At 40.7% G+C, this 18,681-nt stretch overlaps 6 protein-coding genes and 1 non-coding gene across 14 annotated transcripts in view; 2 read left to right on the forward strand and 5 right to left on the reverse strand.

Annotated features, from left to right (window-relative positions):
• Positions 1-307, reverse strand: part of LOC113212918 (uncharacterized) — a 4,121-nt gene extending 3,814 nt beyond the window's left edge. Inside the window, exon 1 of one of the 2 annotated variants that reach the window (XM_052265599.1) lies at positions 165-307. The gene's annotated coding sequence lies outside the window, so the exon portion shown is untranslated. Of the gene's footprint in view, positions 1-154 lie in introns of both variants that reach the window. The other variant, XM_052265601.1, reaches the window with a different exon arrangement.
• LOC113212920 (uncharacterized) overlaps positions 1-5,829 on the forward strand; it is a 6,604-nt gene extending 775 nt beyond the window's left edge. For 2 of the 4 annotated variants that reach the window (XM_026431795.2, XM_052265602.1), the window contains exons 2-7: positions 2,463-2,546; positions 2,685-2,843; positions 2,940-3,125; positions 3,250-3,518; positions 5,061-5,238; positions 5,312-5,829. In XM_026431795.2, the coding sequence (XP_026287580.1) occupies positions 2,484-2,546; positions 2,685-2,843; positions 2,940-3,125; positions 3,250-3,518; positions 5,061-5,238; positions 5,312-5,464 (1,008 nt within the window). In that variant the 5' untranslated portion in view covers positions 2,463-2,483 and the 3' untranslated portion in view covers positions 5,465-5,829. Of the gene's footprint in view, positions 1-1,996; positions 2,238-2,462; positions 2,547-2,684; positions 2,844-2,939; positions 3,126-3,249; positions 3,519-5,060; positions 5,239-5,311 lie in introns of those variants that run through there. The other 2 variants (XM_026431794.2, XM_026431793.2) reach the window with 2 other exon arrangements.
• Positions 1,005-1,086, reverse strand: Trnal-aag (transfer RNA leucine (anticodon AAG)). The gene has a single exon. It is a non-coding gene; the product is annotated as a tRNA-Leu (tRNA).
• Positions 5,771-8,211, reverse strand: LOC113212917 (probable ATP-dependent RNA helicase DDX49). The gene is made up of 9 exons (XM_026431790.2): positions 8,017-8,211; positions 7,586-7,779; positions 7,366-7,499; positions 7,180-7,285; positions 6,978-7,082; positions 6,738-6,904; positions 6,481-6,635; positions 6,185-6,385; positions 5,771-6,085 (listed from the first exon to the last, which is right to left on the reverse strand). Exons 1-9 carry the CDS (start codon positions 8,084-8,086, stop codon positions 5,820-5,822), a joined length of 1,398 nt encoding a protein of 465 aa, XP_026287575.1. The 5' UTR covers positions 8,087-8,211; the 3' UTR covers positions 5,771-5,819.
• Positions 8,212-8,312: 101 nt separating this feature from the next.
• On the forward strand, positions 8,313-12,114 carry LOC113212926 (protein DEK). Its single transcript, XM_026431802.2, has 10 exons — positions 8,313-8,531; positions 9,079-9,235; positions 9,710-9,940; positions 10,014-10,180; positions 10,284-10,441; positions 10,518-10,700; positions 10,798-11,098; positions 11,174-11,338; positions 11,435-11,587; positions 11,658-12,114. Exons 1-10 carry the CDS (start codon positions 8,490-8,492, stop codon positions 11,670-11,672), a joined length of 1,572 nt encoding a protein of 523 aa, XP_026287587.1. The 5' UTR covers positions 8,313-8,489; the 3' UTR covers positions 11,673-12,114.
• Positions 12,069-13,236, reverse strand: LOC113212927 (replication stress response regulator SDE2). Its single transcript, XM_026431804.2, has one exon. It carries the CDS (start codon positions 12,946-12,948, stop codon positions 12,139-12,141), a length of 810 nt encoding a protein of 269 aa, XP_026287589.1. The 5' UTR covers positions 12,949-13,236; the 3' UTR covers positions 12,069-12,138.
• Positions 13,237-15,035: 1,799 nt separating this feature from the next.
• LOC113212928 (PTB domain-containing adapter protein ced-6) overlaps positions 15,036-18,681 on the reverse strand; it is a 28,677-nt gene continuing 25,031 nt past the window's right edge. For 3 of the 4 annotated variants that reach the window (XM_026431806.2, XM_026431808.2, XM_026431805.2), the window contains 10 exons: positions 18,041-18,121; positions 17,900-17,964; positions 17,657-17,827; positions 17,440-17,577; positions 17,173-17,361; positions 16,935-17,104; positions 16,654-16,848; positions 16,353-16,552; positions 15,982-16,253; positions 15,036-15,912 (listed from right to left, as the gene is read on the reverse strand). In XM_026431806.2, coding sequence (XP_026287591.2) covers positions 15,838-15,912; positions 15,982-16,253; positions 16,353-16,552; positions 16,654-16,848; positions 16,935-17,104; positions 17,173-17,361; positions 17,440-17,577; positions 17,657-17,827; positions 17,900-17,964; positions 18,041-18,121 — 1,556 coding nt within the window. In that variant the 3' untranslated portion in view covers positions 15,036-15,837. Of the gene's footprint in view, positions 15,913-15,981; positions 16,254-16,352; positions 16,553-16,653; positions 16,849-16,934; positions 17,105-17,172; positions 17,362-17,439; positions 17,578-17,656; positions 17,828-17,899; positions 17,965-18,040; positions 18,122-18,319; positions 18,431-18,681 lie in introns of those variants that run through there. The other variant, XM_026431809.2, reaches the window with a different exon arrangement.

Here is an 18,681-nt window from a genome sequence, read left to right on the forward strand (position 1 = left end):
CCCCAAGTATCACCCCGCCACTGACCCTTCCCTCCCCTCCCACACCGCGGATCGAAACACGCCGTGCACCGAGCGCTCCGCGCGCGGCCGCGGCCATGCCTGTCCTGGCCGCCTCTAACCTCCCCGTCCAAACACACCCAAACACTTTGCTCACGCTGGCGCACCAAAAGCTCCTCGTCACGACGGGGGCACCCACACAGGCGGCGCGGCAGAGTCGTCGGGTCGCACTGCGCCGGCCTGCGGGGCGGGGCGGTCGGCGCCGAGCAGAAGCACGCCGCTTCCGCCAAATAACACAAACCTGCGGTGGGGGCGGCAGCGGACTGGGTACTGAGCGGCGGGGCGAGGGGCGCGGAGGGGCGGGGCTCGGCCGCGGGCGACCAGAGGTCTCGGAGCGCCGCGCCGCCGTTCCGTCGGTGCCCCGGTGCACGCCGGCGCAGACTGCTCCGTCAGCTGGGCGACGGCGGACACGGAATAAATAGAACGCTGACGCGAGATGCGGGTCGGCGAGGCGGGCGAGGCGAGGCGGAGACAACGACCAACGAGCGGCTGCTGCTGCTGCGCTCTGGGCATGGACCCGCCACCAAGGAGTGGAGAAGGGCCAAGGGCCTTGGGCCTTACCCTTATCAGCTCCGATTAAGGTCCATGATGACGGTTCCACTTCACTTCACTTTCAGAAGGTCTCCATATGATAATATGGAATTTGTGAGTTTCCTTTCTATTGAAAACGGCATGTGTGCATCGGAGTCGCGGGAAGGGTACATCACTCCGCAGTTGAGCCCCGGCCGTGCCGCAGCCGCACAGAGCAGCCGCCAGTAGTGAACGTGAACGTTGCATGCGCGCGTCCAAGGTCGGCCGCCCTGCTGCGAGCGATATCGACGCGTATCGTTCCGCACGGGAGACACGCGCTCCTCGAAAAAGTTAAAAACGAGAGCGCTCAGTCGACTTCCGGGGGCGGCGCATAGTCCATGTACCATCCCGCCATGTCCATAGTTTGCGGCAAAATCTGGCAGCGGTGGGATTCGAACCCACGCCTCCGAGGAGACTGGTGCCTTAAACCAGCGCCTTAGACCGCTCGGCCACGCTACCCTACGCATCAAGTTCTTGTGGATCGGTGTAAGATTCATAGCTCTCCGATGATGACCTCCCTAGTATTGATAAGGACCAGAGAGATGACAGCAAATTCAGAGAGCGTACACGGTCAAAATAGAATCAAATTGTCGTTGTTTTTCAAGAAAGCTATGACATTTGAATAAATTAAAATAAATAAAAATGGGAATAGTGATGTGGATGCTTAACTGATGCAGAACATTTCCCATCATGTATTGAGTTCCCGTTTTTCGCAAAGTCGACGACGACCCCGGGCAGCCGCAGCGAGCCCACGCCGCACACTTCTGTAGGTATACTGTACCGCATGCACGAGTGCGGGCGGGCTGGCCTATCGCCCCTGTCCACGGCGCCTTACGAGCCGAGCGAGTAGGCAACCCGCCCGCACTCGTGCGTGCGGTACAGCATAACTACAGAAGTGCGCGGCGTGAATCAGCCACCTGGTATATAATTAGTCAAGACGAAGGACGAGACGAAGTACAAAACAAGGGCTGCTGGAGCGGGACGTTCTCGCAGTAAGTGAAAAGCAGGGAAGTCCACACAACACCAGAATCCGACCTGCGTAGCCCGACGGCTCAGCCCGCTACCGCTACAGAGGTTTTATCGCGGAGACTTTGATCGTCTGTCAGTCCAGTCGGACACACGTGCACCTTGTGTCTCACTCGCACGGACGCGCAGTGGGTAACGTCACAGGGAAGCAAGCACACGAGCAAGAATGGGTTTACAGCGCAAAAATAAAGTTCGCAAATTCCAGTCACCTGCGATGATACAGTATGTGCATGGTTGTGCTGGTGCTGTAGCGCGAAAGGAAGGGAGAGGGAAGGGGTGAGGGAAGTCGGGCCGTGAGGGGAGGTAGGGGTGAGGAAGGAAAGAGGGAAGGAGAGGGAGGAGACATCAGGCGATCCTGAGCTGGGAGTGGGGGGAGGGGAGCGCGGAAGGCTGATAGTGGTTGAAAGCTACCTACCTCAAGTACCGCGTGTACCAGCGGGGTACTCCTTTATTCGGCTTTCTGCCTTCCCAAGTGTAATGCCCATGGCCAGGTTCCTCTGGGATTGACACGTTCCACATCGACTTTTATTGACTTCTCGTCAGGGCCTCTGGAAACGGTCTGCTACAGAGGTTAGCTTTTGTTGGTATGAATTTATAATTTTCAGGATTAGGTTTTTGTTACTCTTTAGATTGATGACAGTAATTATGCGATTTAGTTCTATGAGCATGAAATACTAAAAACTTCAGTCAAAGAAAACTAGATGAAGTGATAATTTATACACCTTGTTTTATGATTAAAATTCCTTATTGACACACTATTTTGTCATAATTTTGTACATCAACCTGTCTTCTTTTTTTATTTCTCTTAGGTAACATCTGTGCGTTCCATAATGACGGGTTCTTCAGTCCGCGCCGCCCTTTCAGCAGGGGTAAAATATCAACGACAACATCATGTTAGTAGTTTTTTTGGAACTTGTGCTGTTGATCCATAATTCCATGAACTACTGCTGAACTCCGTTTCTGTTTTTACCTTTGTATCAAGTTCTCATTAATTCATTTAATTTGAAATGGATTGTCATTTTGCTCTCTAGCTTAGTCTACGAGGTACCATTTTTTCTAATGCCCCTAAAATGACATTTACCACTCGTCCCTGCTTTGCATCAAATCTACTTCCAACTGCAAGGAGCTTTTCCTCCCAAGCAGTTACAAAAAACCTTCGACTGATGACACCAGAGGATGATAAGCCAAAGGTATTCAGACAATAGCTTTCAAATAATCCTGAATTTATTATTACAACTCTTTAACTGAAACGGAAACATTGCCTGCTATTACATTGTATTTTTCAGGTGGATCAAAAGTCTCTGACTGTAGAAATAAGAAAGGAAAGGCCTTTAGTAGTATTTTTAGAATGGATGGCTGCTCATAGAAACCATGTCAAAAAATTCACTGATCTATATCTAGGCAGTGGCTATGATGTTCTTGTTGCACCACTCAAACCATCTCAGCTTCTTTTCCCAACCAGTGGAAGCCAGGTATGCTAGAAAACATTTGCAAGAAATCAACATAATATTTATTGATTCAAGGGTTTGGCTTCTCTGTGGTTTATCAACAACAAAGTGCTGGAACTTGGAGATGTGATGGAAATCTATGACACAGGTGGTGGCTGCTGAGTTGGCTCAGTTCCTCGCCAACAACAGTCATTACTCACGCATTCTCGTGCACGGATTCTCCATAGGGGGCTACGTTTGGGGTGAAGTGGAGCTCTTGCTCTCACGAGACTCATCAAGATACTCATCTGTCATCAAACGAATTCATGGTCAAGTTTGGGACTCAGTGGTTGGCCTGGAATCAATTATTCAGGGATTCCCCTTAGCTGTTTTTCCCAGAAACTTCTTGCTTCGGACTGCCTTTTCAAATTATCTAGGGTGAGAATGAATCAGTTCACACTTCTTGTAGTCAAAGCTTTATTAAGATCCACTTGGTGGTGGTTTGCATATTTGATTGGAATGATTCTTCCTTTTCTTTCATGTTTGATCTCCTAGTATGCTTTAGCAACAAATATTGCCTACTTTGCAATACCCATAATACTCATCAGATAATAGCAGAAAATCGATTTTTGCTGCTCATTAGTTTATCAGTTGATTAAATTCCTTCTCTATCTGATCTTAACTTTTAACTACACATTTCCACTAACAAAATCATACAATTTTTCAAGTAAACAATTTCAGACTGGGCATACAAAAAATTGAATGCACATGATGTCCATTTCTTCTTACTTCTCTTTTAAGAGATTAACATTGACATGTTGTATTTATGCTTTCATGAACGCACAGTTTTTGTTTTATATTTTTTTAACGCACTAAGCTTGCTTTGCTGACACATATGTGAATATTACTACATATTCAATCAAAAATGCATCGTGTGGTGTACACTTTTTTCTGTTCTGTTGAATACAAATTTTAAGGTCCAGACAACTAGAACAAACAAATAAAGCATGTTCCAGCACTTTGACTCCACAGAAGCCACTCATCATATGCCTGACATGTTTTTCGGGGTCTTGAGACCACACTTACTTTGAATCAATTGCCAGACTTCTGTCATCGCATCATGTCAAAAGTCCTCTTACCACATTTGTTTCTTTTTTAACAGTTGGTAGCTGAAGAATTAATCAGGTTCCTGGCAGTAAATCCAACATACAAGCAAGTCATAGTGCATGGATTCTCAGTGGGTGGATACTTATGGGGGGAAGTTTGCCTTCGGATGAATGGACATCCAGGACTACCGAAGCAGGTTGTTGGTCAAGTTTGGGACAGTCTTGTAGATGTTGTTGGGGCCGATCATGGAATTGCAGCAGCCATTTTCCCAAAGAATGATGTTCTCAAGAGAGTGGTTCAGACATTCATACAGTGAGTTTAATTTTCCATAAAATAGATATGTCAAATAATTGGTGTATATCTCAACTGGGAAGCAAAAATCTGTGTGTTCTTTTCCAATTTGCTTAGGACTTTTAACTGGACTGCTCAAAGCCCATGTCAGAAATAAAAATAACAGGCATCAGATCAACTTATTATAATCTCTGTCATGTTCAAAATTTTAAAAACATGCTTCTTCTTGCTGTAAGGTCATTGTTACATACACTTGATAGAGTGGCACAAATTAACATTTCCAGCATGAATGATAACCTGGGATGCGAAGTGCTTGGTGAGTCAGAGTGGAATGGTTAATAATGCCTGTCACAGTTGATGTTTGACTCAGAATTACATATTTTCTTTATGGACCTGCTTACATGTAGAGCATGTTATATAAATTATATTTTATAATGGTGGCTGTGTATGTTACTTATTGCATGTGGTATTTTGTGTTTTTCTCAGCTAAATAACCACTTTGCTGCATTTTCAAATTTATTCTCTGTTGAAATTTTTTCTACAGTGTTGATGTTGTTTCCTTTTAATTTGTCTCTTTTGCAGGCTACACTTATGGATGTTTAAAAATGTCGCAACAAAGCATTACCATGCAAGCAGTGCCTGCTTTCATCACCCACCAGTTAAAGCTCCAGCATTGGTGCTTGCCTCACGTGGTGATCCTATCTGCTCCTTCAAGGAAATGATGGAGGTGGTTGATGATTGGCGAGAAGATAAAATTGAGGTAGTATTGGCCATATCTGGTGTAATTATTGATAAAAGTGTCCCTTGATTGAAGCTCACTTTTTTTCTCCCAGGTGACGGTGAAACTCTGGGATGATTCTCCTCATGTTGGGCATTTAAGAAAACACAGAGTGGAATACATTGCTGAATTAAATAAATTTCTTCAAGGTCTTCAGCTACCCACAGTACATGATAATGAAGGATCTACAATTTCTTCTAAATTGTAAACTTCAGGGAAAATAAAAGGGGATCCAGTAATGAAGATGGGACCACCTTGAAATCTGTTGCAGCCATATTGACAGCAGTGTGACCAAAATGTCAAGCGCCAGTCAATTTGAAAATTCACTTTTCTATTATGTTTTTAAAGTAAGTCAATATTGTTATATCAGCCTTTTTTGTACTTAGTTAAACAGGTATCAGATTTCAGTCATGCAATATTGTTTCGTAAGGTTCATTTTGTAGAATCAAAATATACATAAAAGATTCTTATAAAGGTGAAAAATTCTCTCTTTTTTTAATTTGTATTTCTGAAGTTAAATTTGTTAAGGTATAATTCAGTTTTGCACCAAAATAAATCTGGGATTAATCTGAATCATCATCTTGTACTAAGGTACTTGAAACTTTCTTTTTTTTGGCATATTCCTTGGCTTTCTTCTTTGCTAATTTCCGCTTCAACTTCTTCCTCGCCTCCAAGCGAGCTTCTTCTTCGTCAGGATCTTTACCTTCAAGTATCAATTTCTTACGTTTGTTGATAGCCTTTTTCTCATAGAAGTCTGTTTCATCCAGTTTTATTCCTGCTTCTCTCTTTGTGACTGATACTTGAGTCACAATTTTAGCCACTTCCTTATCTAAAAATACAAGGCAATTGAAGAATTATAATAATAAATGAATGGACTCTTAGATACAAGTCTACTTAAGCAAATAGTTGTCCAAATCTAAAGACTTACCATCAATTTTATATTCTGATAGTTTAAAATTGATAGCTTCTTCAATAGCTTGCAAAATCTTGATGTCATGTGGAGTTATAAGGGAAACTGCAAGACCCCCACGTCCTGCTCGAGCTGTTCGACCCACTCTATGAATGTAATCTTTAGGAGAGTTAGGTAGGGTATGATTAAGGACGAGTTGCACAGCAGGAATATCTAAACCTATTTTTGAAAGAAAGAATTGTCTTTTTACAAATAGTCATTGAAATTTGAAGTCCAAGAAATAAAGAATGTCTATAATTTTCAGCATATCATACCTCTGCTGGCTACATCAGTAGCAATCAATATTTTGACAACATTAGATTTAAATTTGGCCAAGGAAGCCAGTCTTTCTCTCTGTCTTTCCATAGCATGCAAGGCCACATTTTCAAAGCCAACTTCATTGAGAGTCATAGAGAGAAGCTGGCAATTTCTATGAGAAAGAAAATGAGAAGCAAAAGAAAATAGATGTGATAAAAGTACCATAAGATAAAGTGCACAGTTAAGATTAAACAAAAGATGCCAAACGCCATACTTGCAAGTGTCAGTGAATATCATTATAGACCCATTCTCATCTTGTGAACGGTATGTTCTAATCGTTTCAACTAAATATCCGTCTCGTACCATAGGTGGACAGAGAACATAAGATTGAGCAAGTTGGTCAACGGTGGCCACATCTGTTGGCTCTGACCATACAAAGACCTAGAAAGATAGACACTGTTAATTAATTGTTTTCAAATTAAAATGGAGTCTGTGCACAATGGGAAGGAACTACCTTTTCATCTGCAATAGACTTAACCTTATCCAGAGAATCTGACAATGTGGCACTAAACAGTAGTGTTTGTCTTTTTTCTGGAATACATTCAAAAACGGTCTTCAGCTAAAAATAAAAGAGTAATGAAAAAACAGAATGTGTTGCTTACACATCTTCTGACCTGTAGCTTATGAACATGGAAACAGTAACAAAATTAACATACTTGGTGATCAAATCGACCCTCTAATAACCGATCAGCTTCATCTAAAACAAGATATTTTATTCTCTTCAGGCTGAATGTGTCACAACTTTCTAAATGATCTGCAAGTCTTCATCATAAATAATCAATTAATACATTTTTTGGAAGATAATTGAAATGCAACTGTGACATAATGAAAGTTTACTCTACCTCCCAGGTGTTGCAACAACTATGTGAGGCTTTCGGCTGAGTTCTTGTCCCTGAACCATCATATCCATTCCACCAACAATAACACTCATTCTCAGATTTAATGTTTTGCCCATAACTGCAAACTGGTCTCCTATCTGAAGCGTACAACATTTATAAGCAGAGCACACACATAGGACATTTGCCCGAACACATTTCCTTCAAGCTTAAATGGCAGTTTTACCTGGTATGCTAATTCTCTCGTTGGAGTTAAAATAAGGGCAAATATTCCATATGGATCTTCACCCAGTTTGTTCAGTATAGGGAGGGCAAAAGCTAAGGTCTTTCCACTTCCCGTTTTGGCACATCCTATGCAATCCTCACCTTGCAAAATACGAGGTATACACTTCTTTTGAATTTCTGTGGGACTTTTCATACCTGTAACACATGTGACAACAGGTTATAGTAAATGCTACAATCTGAATGTAATGGAGTTTGTCATAAACAGTAAGTATGAGCCAAGAAAAGATGACGGTGATGTTACTGACATACAGTAATATTCTATTTATAAGAGGCAACGAAATTGCGAAAAGGAGATTGAGGTGTCAAGTATAGACATGAAAACAAAACATTAAGGTCCACAACAGGTTAGGTAGGCTTACACAAATAACTTACCAAGAAGGTCACACTGTCGAACAAGCCAAGGGCTAAGCCCCAGGTCATTGAAAGTTTTGTATTCGTCCATTCTTCATTCGTTGAAGAGATATTAAATCAATTTAAAAAGCCTTCAAGCCCAAACGAACACCCAACAGCGTGAAAAGAGCAGGAGCAGACGTCGCAAGACGTGAAGACGTGAAGATGAAGAAGTCATTATTCGCACAACGGCACGACTGACCCCCTCCCCCCTCTCCCTTCCCCCCGGCACCGGCTACCGCTGCAACGCATCGCAGCTGCAGCAGTAGCAGTATTGTGGCAGTTTCGCTGCTGCTGCTTCCCGCCGCACTCGCCGCCCGCCGCTCGCCAGACTCACCGACACTTCCCGCCCAAGCAAGAAGCGTAGCGTAGCGTGATCAGAGTGTGATCTTTCTTCACTCGGCCGTTTTTCTCGTTACGGAGTGTTGTAACCCATCTTCCATCTCCTGTTCAAAATGTCGGGTGAAGACGAAAAGGCCCAAGTTGAGTCGCCTGAGGTTAGTAACAGCTCCAAACTCTCGCAATTTGAGTTAAGGCCTACCGTCTCTGGTGGTGGAAAGAGCCAACCGGCTCGGAGAAAAAACGCGGGAATGACGTTTGAAACGACAAAAGTTTCTGATCACCTAGATTTTGTGCGTAAAAGTACCAGAAAAGATCTCTTCTGTCTGTTCTTTTAGTCAGGCGTTGCATCTTGTTAGTTTCTTCAGTAGAAATTGTTGAAATACTTAAATTTGCATACTGACCAGTAACCTTGCTTCATTGAGTCAAGCTCAGTTTCACAACTTCATTCAAGAATCTTGCTTTTTGCTCCTTGACATTTCTCTTTTTATAAATTGTCTTATTTTCGGTATCTCCTTTATATCTTGGTCAAATGATTCAATTGTACCCTACTTTGATTCCTGTTAATGGTATTTTAGTGCATAACTCAAGCAGCTAGTGAAAATAAGTTTTTATCTTACAGCATCACTTGTTTTCGTTCAAAACTTCAACAACATTTTTTGTGCATATCCTTTGTAACTTTGCTTGATGTTCTCATGTCAACAGGCTGAGGCTAGCAATGGAGACTCAAAGTCAGAGCCACAAGCTGATGATCAGAACGACAAAGTTGCCAATGGGGGTGAGAAAGATGGCAAGAAAGCTACCAAGAGGAAGGCGGCTTCGAACAAGAAAGTGAAAGAAGACAGTGAAGCTGATGATGAAGGTTTGATTTATCATATTAGATTTTATAGGTTGTCAGGGTTCATACCGGTCAGGGAAGTCAAGGAAAATGATAGAGTACCGGAAATCAGGGAAAAGTCAGGGAAATCTGATAAAAAGGCAGGGAAAAATTAAGAAATATGGTAGTTTGTCATGGCATGGCATTGTGAATGCATGGGCCAATTTAAGTCTTGATGCCTTTGTAAGAATAATTATTATCTTTCTTGACTTTTAGAGCATTACTTAATTTTTCTGCGAAAAGTCTGTTGTCGCCTCAATTTTGCAAAATTTGCCTGCTCTCTTAATTAGAAAATGTCAGGGAAAAACAGGATGTTTTCATCTGGAAATCAGGGAAAAGTCAGGGAAAATAATGATACAGATCCGGTATGAACCCTGGTTGAGCTAAAGCATCTGCTGAGGTGACCAATTTTTATTCTTTGTCAATTGAAATTCTCAATGTTACTTACTCCCCTTTAAGATGAGGCAAAGGACTTAAAAAAGAAGAAAGCGCCCCTGCCCAAGAAGTCCCCTTCTAAAAAGCCCAAGAAAAAGGAGTTGAGTGATGATGAAGGTGAAGAAGAGAAAGAGGAGATTCCACCCAAAAAAGCTGTGAAGAAACCAGCCTCTCCTAAAAAGGAAAGCAAAGAAGTTAGTAAAGCTGAGGAGGAAGATGATGAGGAAGAGGAAGAAGAACAATCTGAAAAGGGTGGTAAGTTTTGCCATACTATTGGTGTCATTATTTTACTTACATGTACATTTTTAAATGCAATTTTATGTTGTAGTTCCTCTTCTTGATCAGCCACTTGAGGTCAGTGGTTCTCGTGAGCGGAAGAAAGTTGCTCGCTTTGAATATAGCAGTACTGAGAAAGAAGATAAGAAGCCTTTCTCTGTTCCTGAAGGGAAAGGAACTAAGTTAGGGGAGATTCCAATTATTGAGAATGCCATATCTGTAAGTTCTTTTTATCTCAGGGCTAACTCTTCAACACCCTTTTGAACACCAACATTTTTTGCAGTTAACGATTTGTATCTAAAGTTCCTCGCATCCCTTTCAGAAATTTAGGGCTGAAAATATGAAAACTGTTTCCAAAGCCCTGTTTGGCTCTCGAGGCCCTCTTAAAACCGTTATGAAGAAGACAATCCGAAGCTTCAACGGTTATGACTTTGATGAGGGCTCGGACCAGTGGGAGAAAAGGAAAATTTTACTTTCCAAGTAAGACAGACAGATTAAGGTACCTTTGTATTAATGTGATTCAGATTCAGTTATCTACTAATATTGTGTATTTCAGGGTGGGCATAAAACAGCTGAAGGTCACATGTGAAATATTGGGTCTAGAGAGATCCGGGACAGTTGCTGGTCTGACAGACAAGATCATGCAGTTCTGCCTTAATCCAACTGATTCCGGTAAAAAACCACCTCAGCCAAAGAGTAAGCGGAAATCCAAGGGAGGTTCGCACAAGAAAAAGGCAGAGTGAGTTGATTTTGTTTGTTAAGCTATGGTTGTATTTGTGTGGTACACTACTTACATTATTTGCATCTGTGTAATCCTGGTTTGTGTTATTGTACAGTTCTGACAGTGATGCAAAGCCAACAAGGGCATCGAAGAGGAGCAGCAAGGGGAAAAAAGTGAGTTTAAAAGATGTTTCTGAATCAGATTCTGATGAAGATGTCAAGGAAGATGTCAAAAAAGAATCAAAGTCCAAAAAGGCTCGAGTAGAGTCCTCGGACGATGAGGGAGTTAAAGACGAAAGTGAAAAGGAAGAAAGTGATAAGGATGAGAAAGATGGAAGTGAAAAGGATGACAAAGAACTAGACAAGGAAGCAGAGGAGTCAAACGATGTGACTGATGAAGAAAAGGAGGAAAAAAAGGTGAGGTTTTTCATTCTTTGAGATACAAATTCTTGTAAGTACGTAGCCTTTTAACTGTGTTGTGCTTTTTCCCAGTCCAAAAAGGGAAAGAAGCCCGCTTCTAAAGTAGCACCAGTCAAACAAGCCAAGAAAGCACCACCTAAAAAGGCACCAGCAAAGAAGGCGGTCTCTGAAAGCGAAGATGGAGCTTCTGAAGATGATGAACCACTTGTAAAGATTGCAAAACCATCACCACCTACGGTATGCTTTGTTTTCTATTCCATGTTCTTGTGAGCAATGGTCTCAACCCGTCTTATCCACCCTTTGATTGAAAACTAATGAACACTTTTATTACAGGATGAAGAAATAAAATCTTACGTTAAGAAGATTTTGGAGGGAGCAAATCTGGAAGAGATTACCATGAAGACAGTTTGCAAACAAGTTTATGAAAACTATCCTGAACATGACTTAGCTCACAAGAAAGATCTCATAAAAGAGACAGTCAAATCAGTAAGTACTGAAACCTAGTTTTGTGTACAACTTCTGGAGATTTAGAATCAACTGTGATTCTTCTTTTCAGCTTATCTCTCCTTGATGTCTGAAGAGGACGTATAAATTAATGGTTTATCTCTTCCATTTTTTAACATTGTTTTTACTTTATAAGTTTTAGTGAATTTTAGCTTGATTCTTGGACCCTTGTACATAATGAATTTACTGGTTTATCTGGTGTTTGGCTCTAATTGCCTGACACTGTAGTTACGACTGATTATGTACTTCTGATTGCTTTACTCTCTTTTAGTCACCCTGTATCATTTACAATTTAAATTTTAAATGTCTATGAACCACTACCCATGTTGTGGTAGGAATTTTAAGATTAAGTATCCTCCATTGTATATAATTAACACTTTTCTTTTCAAAAATTGACTCAAGGTATAAGTATTAGAATTCTTGTCAATGTTTTATGGAATGATGTAACAAATGAATAACAAACTTGTACCATTGTAAATTTTAATGCAATATATAAAGTACCATATTTACATTGTTTTTAATTTGTACACCTTCTAATTCACAGTTTTACATACAATATTGCTGTCGCCTCCAGAGGTGCAGTTGTCAGATGAATCTGAACTGTCAGAGTCAACACGTTTTCTTTTGGCTGGACTAGGTTCATCAGATTCAGAATCAGAATCTTGTGAGCGTTTTGATGTTGAGTTTTCACAATCAGACTGTTCATCAGAACTAACTGAAGAGCTGTCCCCACTAAATTCTTCCTCTTCAAACATGAAACCTTTCTTCAATGGCCGCTTGACTCCACTGCTGCTGCCGCTAGAACTGGGATTTGCTGTAGATGCTTGAAATCCTTTCTCAACAGCATCATGAACGACTTCTGACAATTTAGATCTTTCTTCCTCGTATTTCTTGTCAGAAAACTCAATTTTCGGTTCTGAACGTAATTTTTCAAGTTTTTTCTTTTTACGTTCTGCAGCGTCGCGCTCACGGTCTGCTTTCTTACTGATCCAATCCTTCAGACGTTTTTCTTCGTTGATGTCTCTAAGCCGACGACCACTAAGATCACGACATGCTTCTCGATTTGTAGTCTTCTCAATTTGAGCACCAATGGCTCTTAACATAGACCCAAATCCACCTTTGCCTCCAACAAGACGAGGCACAGCCCTCACCACTCCATCGGTGATAGAATGGGATTCAACCACCCTTTTCCCATTATGTAAAAAGTACAAGTCTTCTAGAGGAAGTGCAAGGGCATTTAGAGCCCAATTATGAAGATCTCCAAGAGTTAAAGGTCCCGTTGGAAAATGTGACGATGAAGTACCGATAGATACAGGTAATCCCTCGAAATGAATAGTCAACATGATGAGAGCAGGAAAAGAATCAAAATATGTGATATTTTCTTGAAAAGCACTAGGAAGAGGTTATGACGCAGCGACAATGATAAATGCCGTCGTTGTTGACGTTACAGCAGATATCAGTAGACTGAAGGAGAAACTGAACCCCTACAAACAGTTTAGAAGAAAACAAGTGATGCTATAATTGATGAATTCTTCCTTCAGACTCGTTTCTTCTCGTCCTTGCAAATTCTTGTTTACTCGCTAGCTTGTCAGCTTGTCTTCCTGCTTCCTCTCTCCTCTCCCCTCTCCCCGCCCCCCCTCTTTCATCCAGGCCGCATTTCATTTCTTTCAAAAACAAAAAAGTTTTTGCGAAGACTATTCGTTACTTTTGACTGTAATCTATTCGCTTACGGAAAGTATTAAATGTAAAGTAAAATTTTCCATTTCATAGTTTCTTTGTTTGCACTTGACTCTCACTCGAAAGTTCAGTTGTCGTTTTGGTCGCTTCAAAGGTTGTCAGCAGGTTGTCAACCTGCTTTACGTTAATGGTTCCATTTGGCGCGGTTGGCGCGGTTACAGTACAGTGGAGGGCAGTTTGATGCGAAGACTTGAGAGTCTCAACCAACAGTCTTGAGAAAAGCAACAGTTCTTTGGTAGCTTCCTCACTCACAAGAAATGTCGGATTCTATGAAGACCGCTTGCTTGTCATTTATTGTAAATTTTCGAAATTCGGGTTGGGTAGTTTATTTAAACTCCAAAAAATTTACATCAAAGTGATGCCAATTTCAAAATTTTGTCATTTTGGAGGCCTGCTTTGGTTTTAGTCAACTTGAGGTCTGAGAGAGAATACTGAGGGAAAGGATCACACTCCCAAGTCCATCCTGAAAACTCCATCAAAGTCTTACACGCCCCAGACCTCCCAAAAAAACATGTACAATTTGCGGACGATGCTTCAGAACTGTCAAGTTCTGGTTGTACTGTAATGATGAGAGTAAGTGGTCAACAGTCATTCATCTATTATCCCCGTAGTGAGACAGGTAGAGTGAGTGCAAAATGAATCTTTGGTTTAGACTGACTTTGCTGATGAACTGGAGGCAAACCCTGATTATAGATCTCAGATATTAACTCAGTAAAAGCAGAACAAGTTAAATCGAAGTCTCAAAGCTCTCTTCAAACTTCAAACAGATGTAGTACCACCACAGGCAAAGAAGGAAATGTGTTAAGAACAGAAGTTTCCAAAAATTTATAATATTAAATCATACATCACTTATTTCAAATTGTCTGATTTCAGAGGGAATTGTGTGAGGCTGGTCCAAGTACTTTCAAAATTCCAGAATTGGCTGTATCTCAAAGGGTTGTTGCTCCACAGTGGCCCATCCTTTTTCCAATTAAGAATAGTAAAATTATTGAATATTTTTCTTAATTTGTGGCCATTTTACAGGATTAAGCTGATGAGCTTGAGCAAAACCCTAACTGTATCCACACTATTAAGGCTCAACAACAACAGGAGCAGAGAAGAGCAAAGAAGATGGGAATGGTAACAAAGGCTCTGTTAATTATGTAAATACAAATTTAGTATATGGCAGTTCAGTAATTTATCTATTTAATCGATTTGCATTTCTTCTCAGAACATGTCCTCTAATACGGTCACAAAGAGTAACATACCGCCCCATTGAAAAAAAATTGGTGGCGAAAATGAAATTTCTTTATCCACTTCAGAATCTCTGATTGACAAAAGTGATCCTTCAATTTGTGACCTCGCAGTGACGTCAACATGTTTCAAATTTTGTTGTACCAAAATTCAGGAAACTTACATACTTCAACTCCATTCTAAATTTTGTTTTTTGTTTAAAATTTATAAATACTTTGATTTAATATTAAAATTTTTAAATAATAATTGTGTGTGTTTACCTACTATGGAGCTAATGCTCTATAAGTTTGTTTTGGTTAATAGATAAAAATTAAATAATAGCCTGTGCACTTTTTTTTTGCACTATGCACTATGGCACCAGCAGAGTTGCCTCTCAGCAGATAAAATCACTAGTACAAAATTTTGAGGTAGAACATGATAAAATGACGTGTGATAGTAAAAATCAAAAAACACACAGAAGAACAGTTTCAAGTGTGATCTTATTCAATTCATACAAATAACTGAATCAGCAACAATGTAATTCTATATACAACTAAGATATTATTCACAAAAAGCAACAAATATAATGGAACAGCAACATTTTAAAAACACAATACAGGATGTAAATGATATCACTTGGCATTTCAAATTGACCCTATAATAAAACAAGAGTTCTTTAAAAAAAGACTGCGCACATTAATATAGTTTGATGGTATCAACGTGAGCAATTACCTATTGATAAGGTAAAATACCAGCTTACATAGAACACTTTTAATAATGTACAAGACTGTTCAACCATTAACTAAAACAAACAGAAATCAACAACTTAAGATAAAATTTCAATGCTCACACTGGGTAAAGACCACCCACATTTCATGATGGCAATTCAGTTTTCACAGAAAAAAATAAGGGCTGGAGAAACAAAGTAATTGTTCTAATAGTAAGATCATGCAAAAAGTGTTGTTCTTTTTTTTTTAAAGAAAGTAATCACAAGCACTGACTCTTAGATACATATAGTGTGAACAATATTACAGGGGAAAACAAGACCTTTAAGATGCTAATATTATCAATTGGTTTAATAGGGTTAATTACAGTAATCCTCACTTAAAAAGCAGGTAACTACGACAACTAGCATTTTAAATCAAGATCCCTCGATTTAATTGGTATATACAAAACTAATTGAAATTTACACGTAAAGGGTTCATTTTAATTGCAAATCTAGGTATCACAAGTATACTCTGTGGCGCATATTCTGAAGACATGAGCAAACACCACTATATCATTTAGTTACGCAAGGGGTCCAAACTTTCCAAAGAAAAATCTTCATTGCCAAAGGTTAAGCCTCGACTGAAGCCATCCTGCAGAAAAAAAAAGTCATCAGATTGTAATGAAAAATAGTTATATAATATTAAAAAGCAGAACTTTACCTTCATTTCCAAAAGCCTCTTGTCGAGATATCCAATTGCACTCTCTATGTCATGTTGTGAAGCATCATTGGTCCCAGATGTTGAAAATTCACCCATTCCAAAAGGATCCTCTGAAGATCCACCAACTGGTGATTTGCCATTTGTGTTGGAAAAGAATGGCGATGAGCCAAACACATCTGAAGACAAGCCATTGCTTGCATTTCCACTAGTACCATTGGTGTTGCTTGGTTGGGGACGACCCCTTACAGCTGACTTGCTGGGAGGAGGTGCCACTAAAACAAGAAACAAATTAGTTTCGGTAAAGAATAACTTAAAGAAGTGTTTTAAACTAGTACCCAAAATAACCACAGGTTACATTGGAAATAACTTACATAATGGTGCTGCCGAAGGTGTAACTCCATTGCTCACGGGAAAATGGTTTGCGGTGGAGGAAGACAATGTTGGGTTAGATGATGCCACAGGTGCTGAATATTCCTCAGCCCGGGGATTGAAATCTTCATCCATCTCATCAAGCAGAAGTCCCTCCAACTTGGTTCCCACCGATGGAGAGGAAGGTACTGCTTGGTTCGGCCTGTAGTAAGAAGTCAAGTGAGTGGACTAATTAGTTAAAGTACAGTGTAGAGGAATAACATTGTCCATGAGATAGATACATGTAACATAATTGATACCTACATCATGAAATTGTTCTCTCCCGATCGAGGGGGAATTGCTGGAGGCACTTGGCTCAAAGGAGACTGCAGTCCACTTCGAGCTGGGGGTGATGATGAAGAGTTACTACTGTTCAAACCATTTGTTGAAGGAGATGAACTGAAGTTAAGAAGTAGGCCAACACCATTGCTTCTTGATGAACTTGTGTTCATTCCAGTGCTAGAAGATAAAAGAAAAATCACTTCTGTGAAAGTGAAGAAAATACTTTGACTTGTTTAAAATCAATGAAATATTCAAAACTATACCTAGAACTGAAATCTGAACCATTAGAAACGGTGGATGTGTCACACACGCTGGAATCCGACAATGAGGAGGATGTATTGCCAGAGGAACTATCAGCACTACTAGTTGACAAGTGTGGTACAGACAAAAGGTCAACAATACCGTTCCTTTGCATGTAATCATCAACATCGGCCTAAAAATTAAAAAAAGTTAGATTCAAATGTCTACGAGATAAATTTTGTTTGACGAAAAAATACCCACCGTTCCTTTGATTTGAGAAACATCAGTGAGCCGTTGCCTCAAGACAACATTCTCTGCTTCCAATTTTTTAACCCTTTGAGTAAGAACCATGAGTCTGCGTTGAACTTCTAGATCTTTGCCTGAAGTTTCCAAAAAACGCCTATATGCTAGGTCGAAAGCCTGACCTATAGTTAATGTTATATCTTCAGCCTGTACAAGTCATTTTTAATTAGTAAACAGCTCAAAGCAATGTGTTATACAATTTCAGAAATGCTATACTTTGCTTACCAACTTATCACTGACAAACACAAAGCACACATGCTTCTCTGCATCAGCCTCTTTAGCAATAAAGGAGAAAAACTTCTTTTCTCCCTTGTCGTCTGCACAATATGAAATTCGATGAAGAGGATATTGATGCATAATACGCTGCAATGTTATAAGTCAATAAATTATAACATTAACTATAAAGCAACGAATATTGGAAGTTATTATTCAAATATCATACTTTGGTCTTAGGCTCCTGAATAGCTACTCCGTCAATACTAATGGTCAACTCCACCTTAGGAATTTTGTTCCCTTCTGCTTTCCTCAACTGTTGAGTAAATTTCAATTTTCGGATACCCTCTTTCACCACTTCAATTCCTTTTGGTTGTTCTACTTCAGTACTTCCCATGAACTGTAAAACAAAGAGATTGTTTGAAAAATTGAGATAGTAGAAGATCAGGCACTGTCCTGAGAAATCCTCTACCTTCACAAGATAAGCAATGTGACCCCTTTGTAAGGCGTCTGGAGAATGGATCCAGTTACGGTTCCCTGTAACAAGAATCAGTGATGTATTGAACAATTATTGATGAAGCAATATGTACACGATTGAGAAAATCGTAAAAACCTGTCTGTTTGGAGTTGTTGTTCTGCCCCCATTTCAGTAAAGATGTGTTCCTCATTGTATCCGGAGTTTTGTGAGCAGCTCCTGAAACAAAACCAAAGAATAATTGAATGTTAGCCGGTAACTCAAACTCCTACTTATAGATCTTTAAAATGTTAAATTTCCATTTTAAACAAAGGTACTACAACATGTCCTAATAAGCGTTACATTGCCAATAGTGAACGGCATCACATTACTACTATAACCAGACATAGAACAATCGCCTTTCTGAAAACTACACACTGTGCAGCCGGCAGCCGTCTCCACCAAGAGGCAGGGAAAGGGGAGGAGGGGGCGGGGTATGATGCTGAAGGCTGAAGCAGCATCTCTCTCGCCTGTCCCTCCACACTCTGAGCTGAGCGCCACGCCGTGATCTCGAGCCGAGCCGAGCCGAGCCGAGCCGGTCTTCAGGACGCAGTCGCGCCGTCGCCGACTGGTACGGTCGGGCTGAGCTAAAGAGGGAAGGAGACGACAGACGAATAGGAGGGGGAGGAGGTGAGAGGGAGGAGGTGAGAGGGAGGAGGTGAGAGGGAGGAGGTGAGAGGGAGGAGGTGAGAGGGAGGAGGTGGGAGGGAGGAGGTGGGAGAGGCTGCTGCTGGCTGCTG

The sequence above is a fragment of the Frankliniella occidentalis genome, unplaced genomic scaffold, assembly GCF_000697945.3.
Source record: "Frankliniella occidentalis isolate FOCC.00 unplaced genomic scaffold, Focc_3.1 Scaffold28, whole genome shotgun sequence".
NCBI classification, from domain to species: domain Eukaryota; kingdom Metazoa; phylum Arthropoda; class Insecta; order Thysanoptera; family Thripidae; genus Frankliniella; species Frankliniella occidentalis.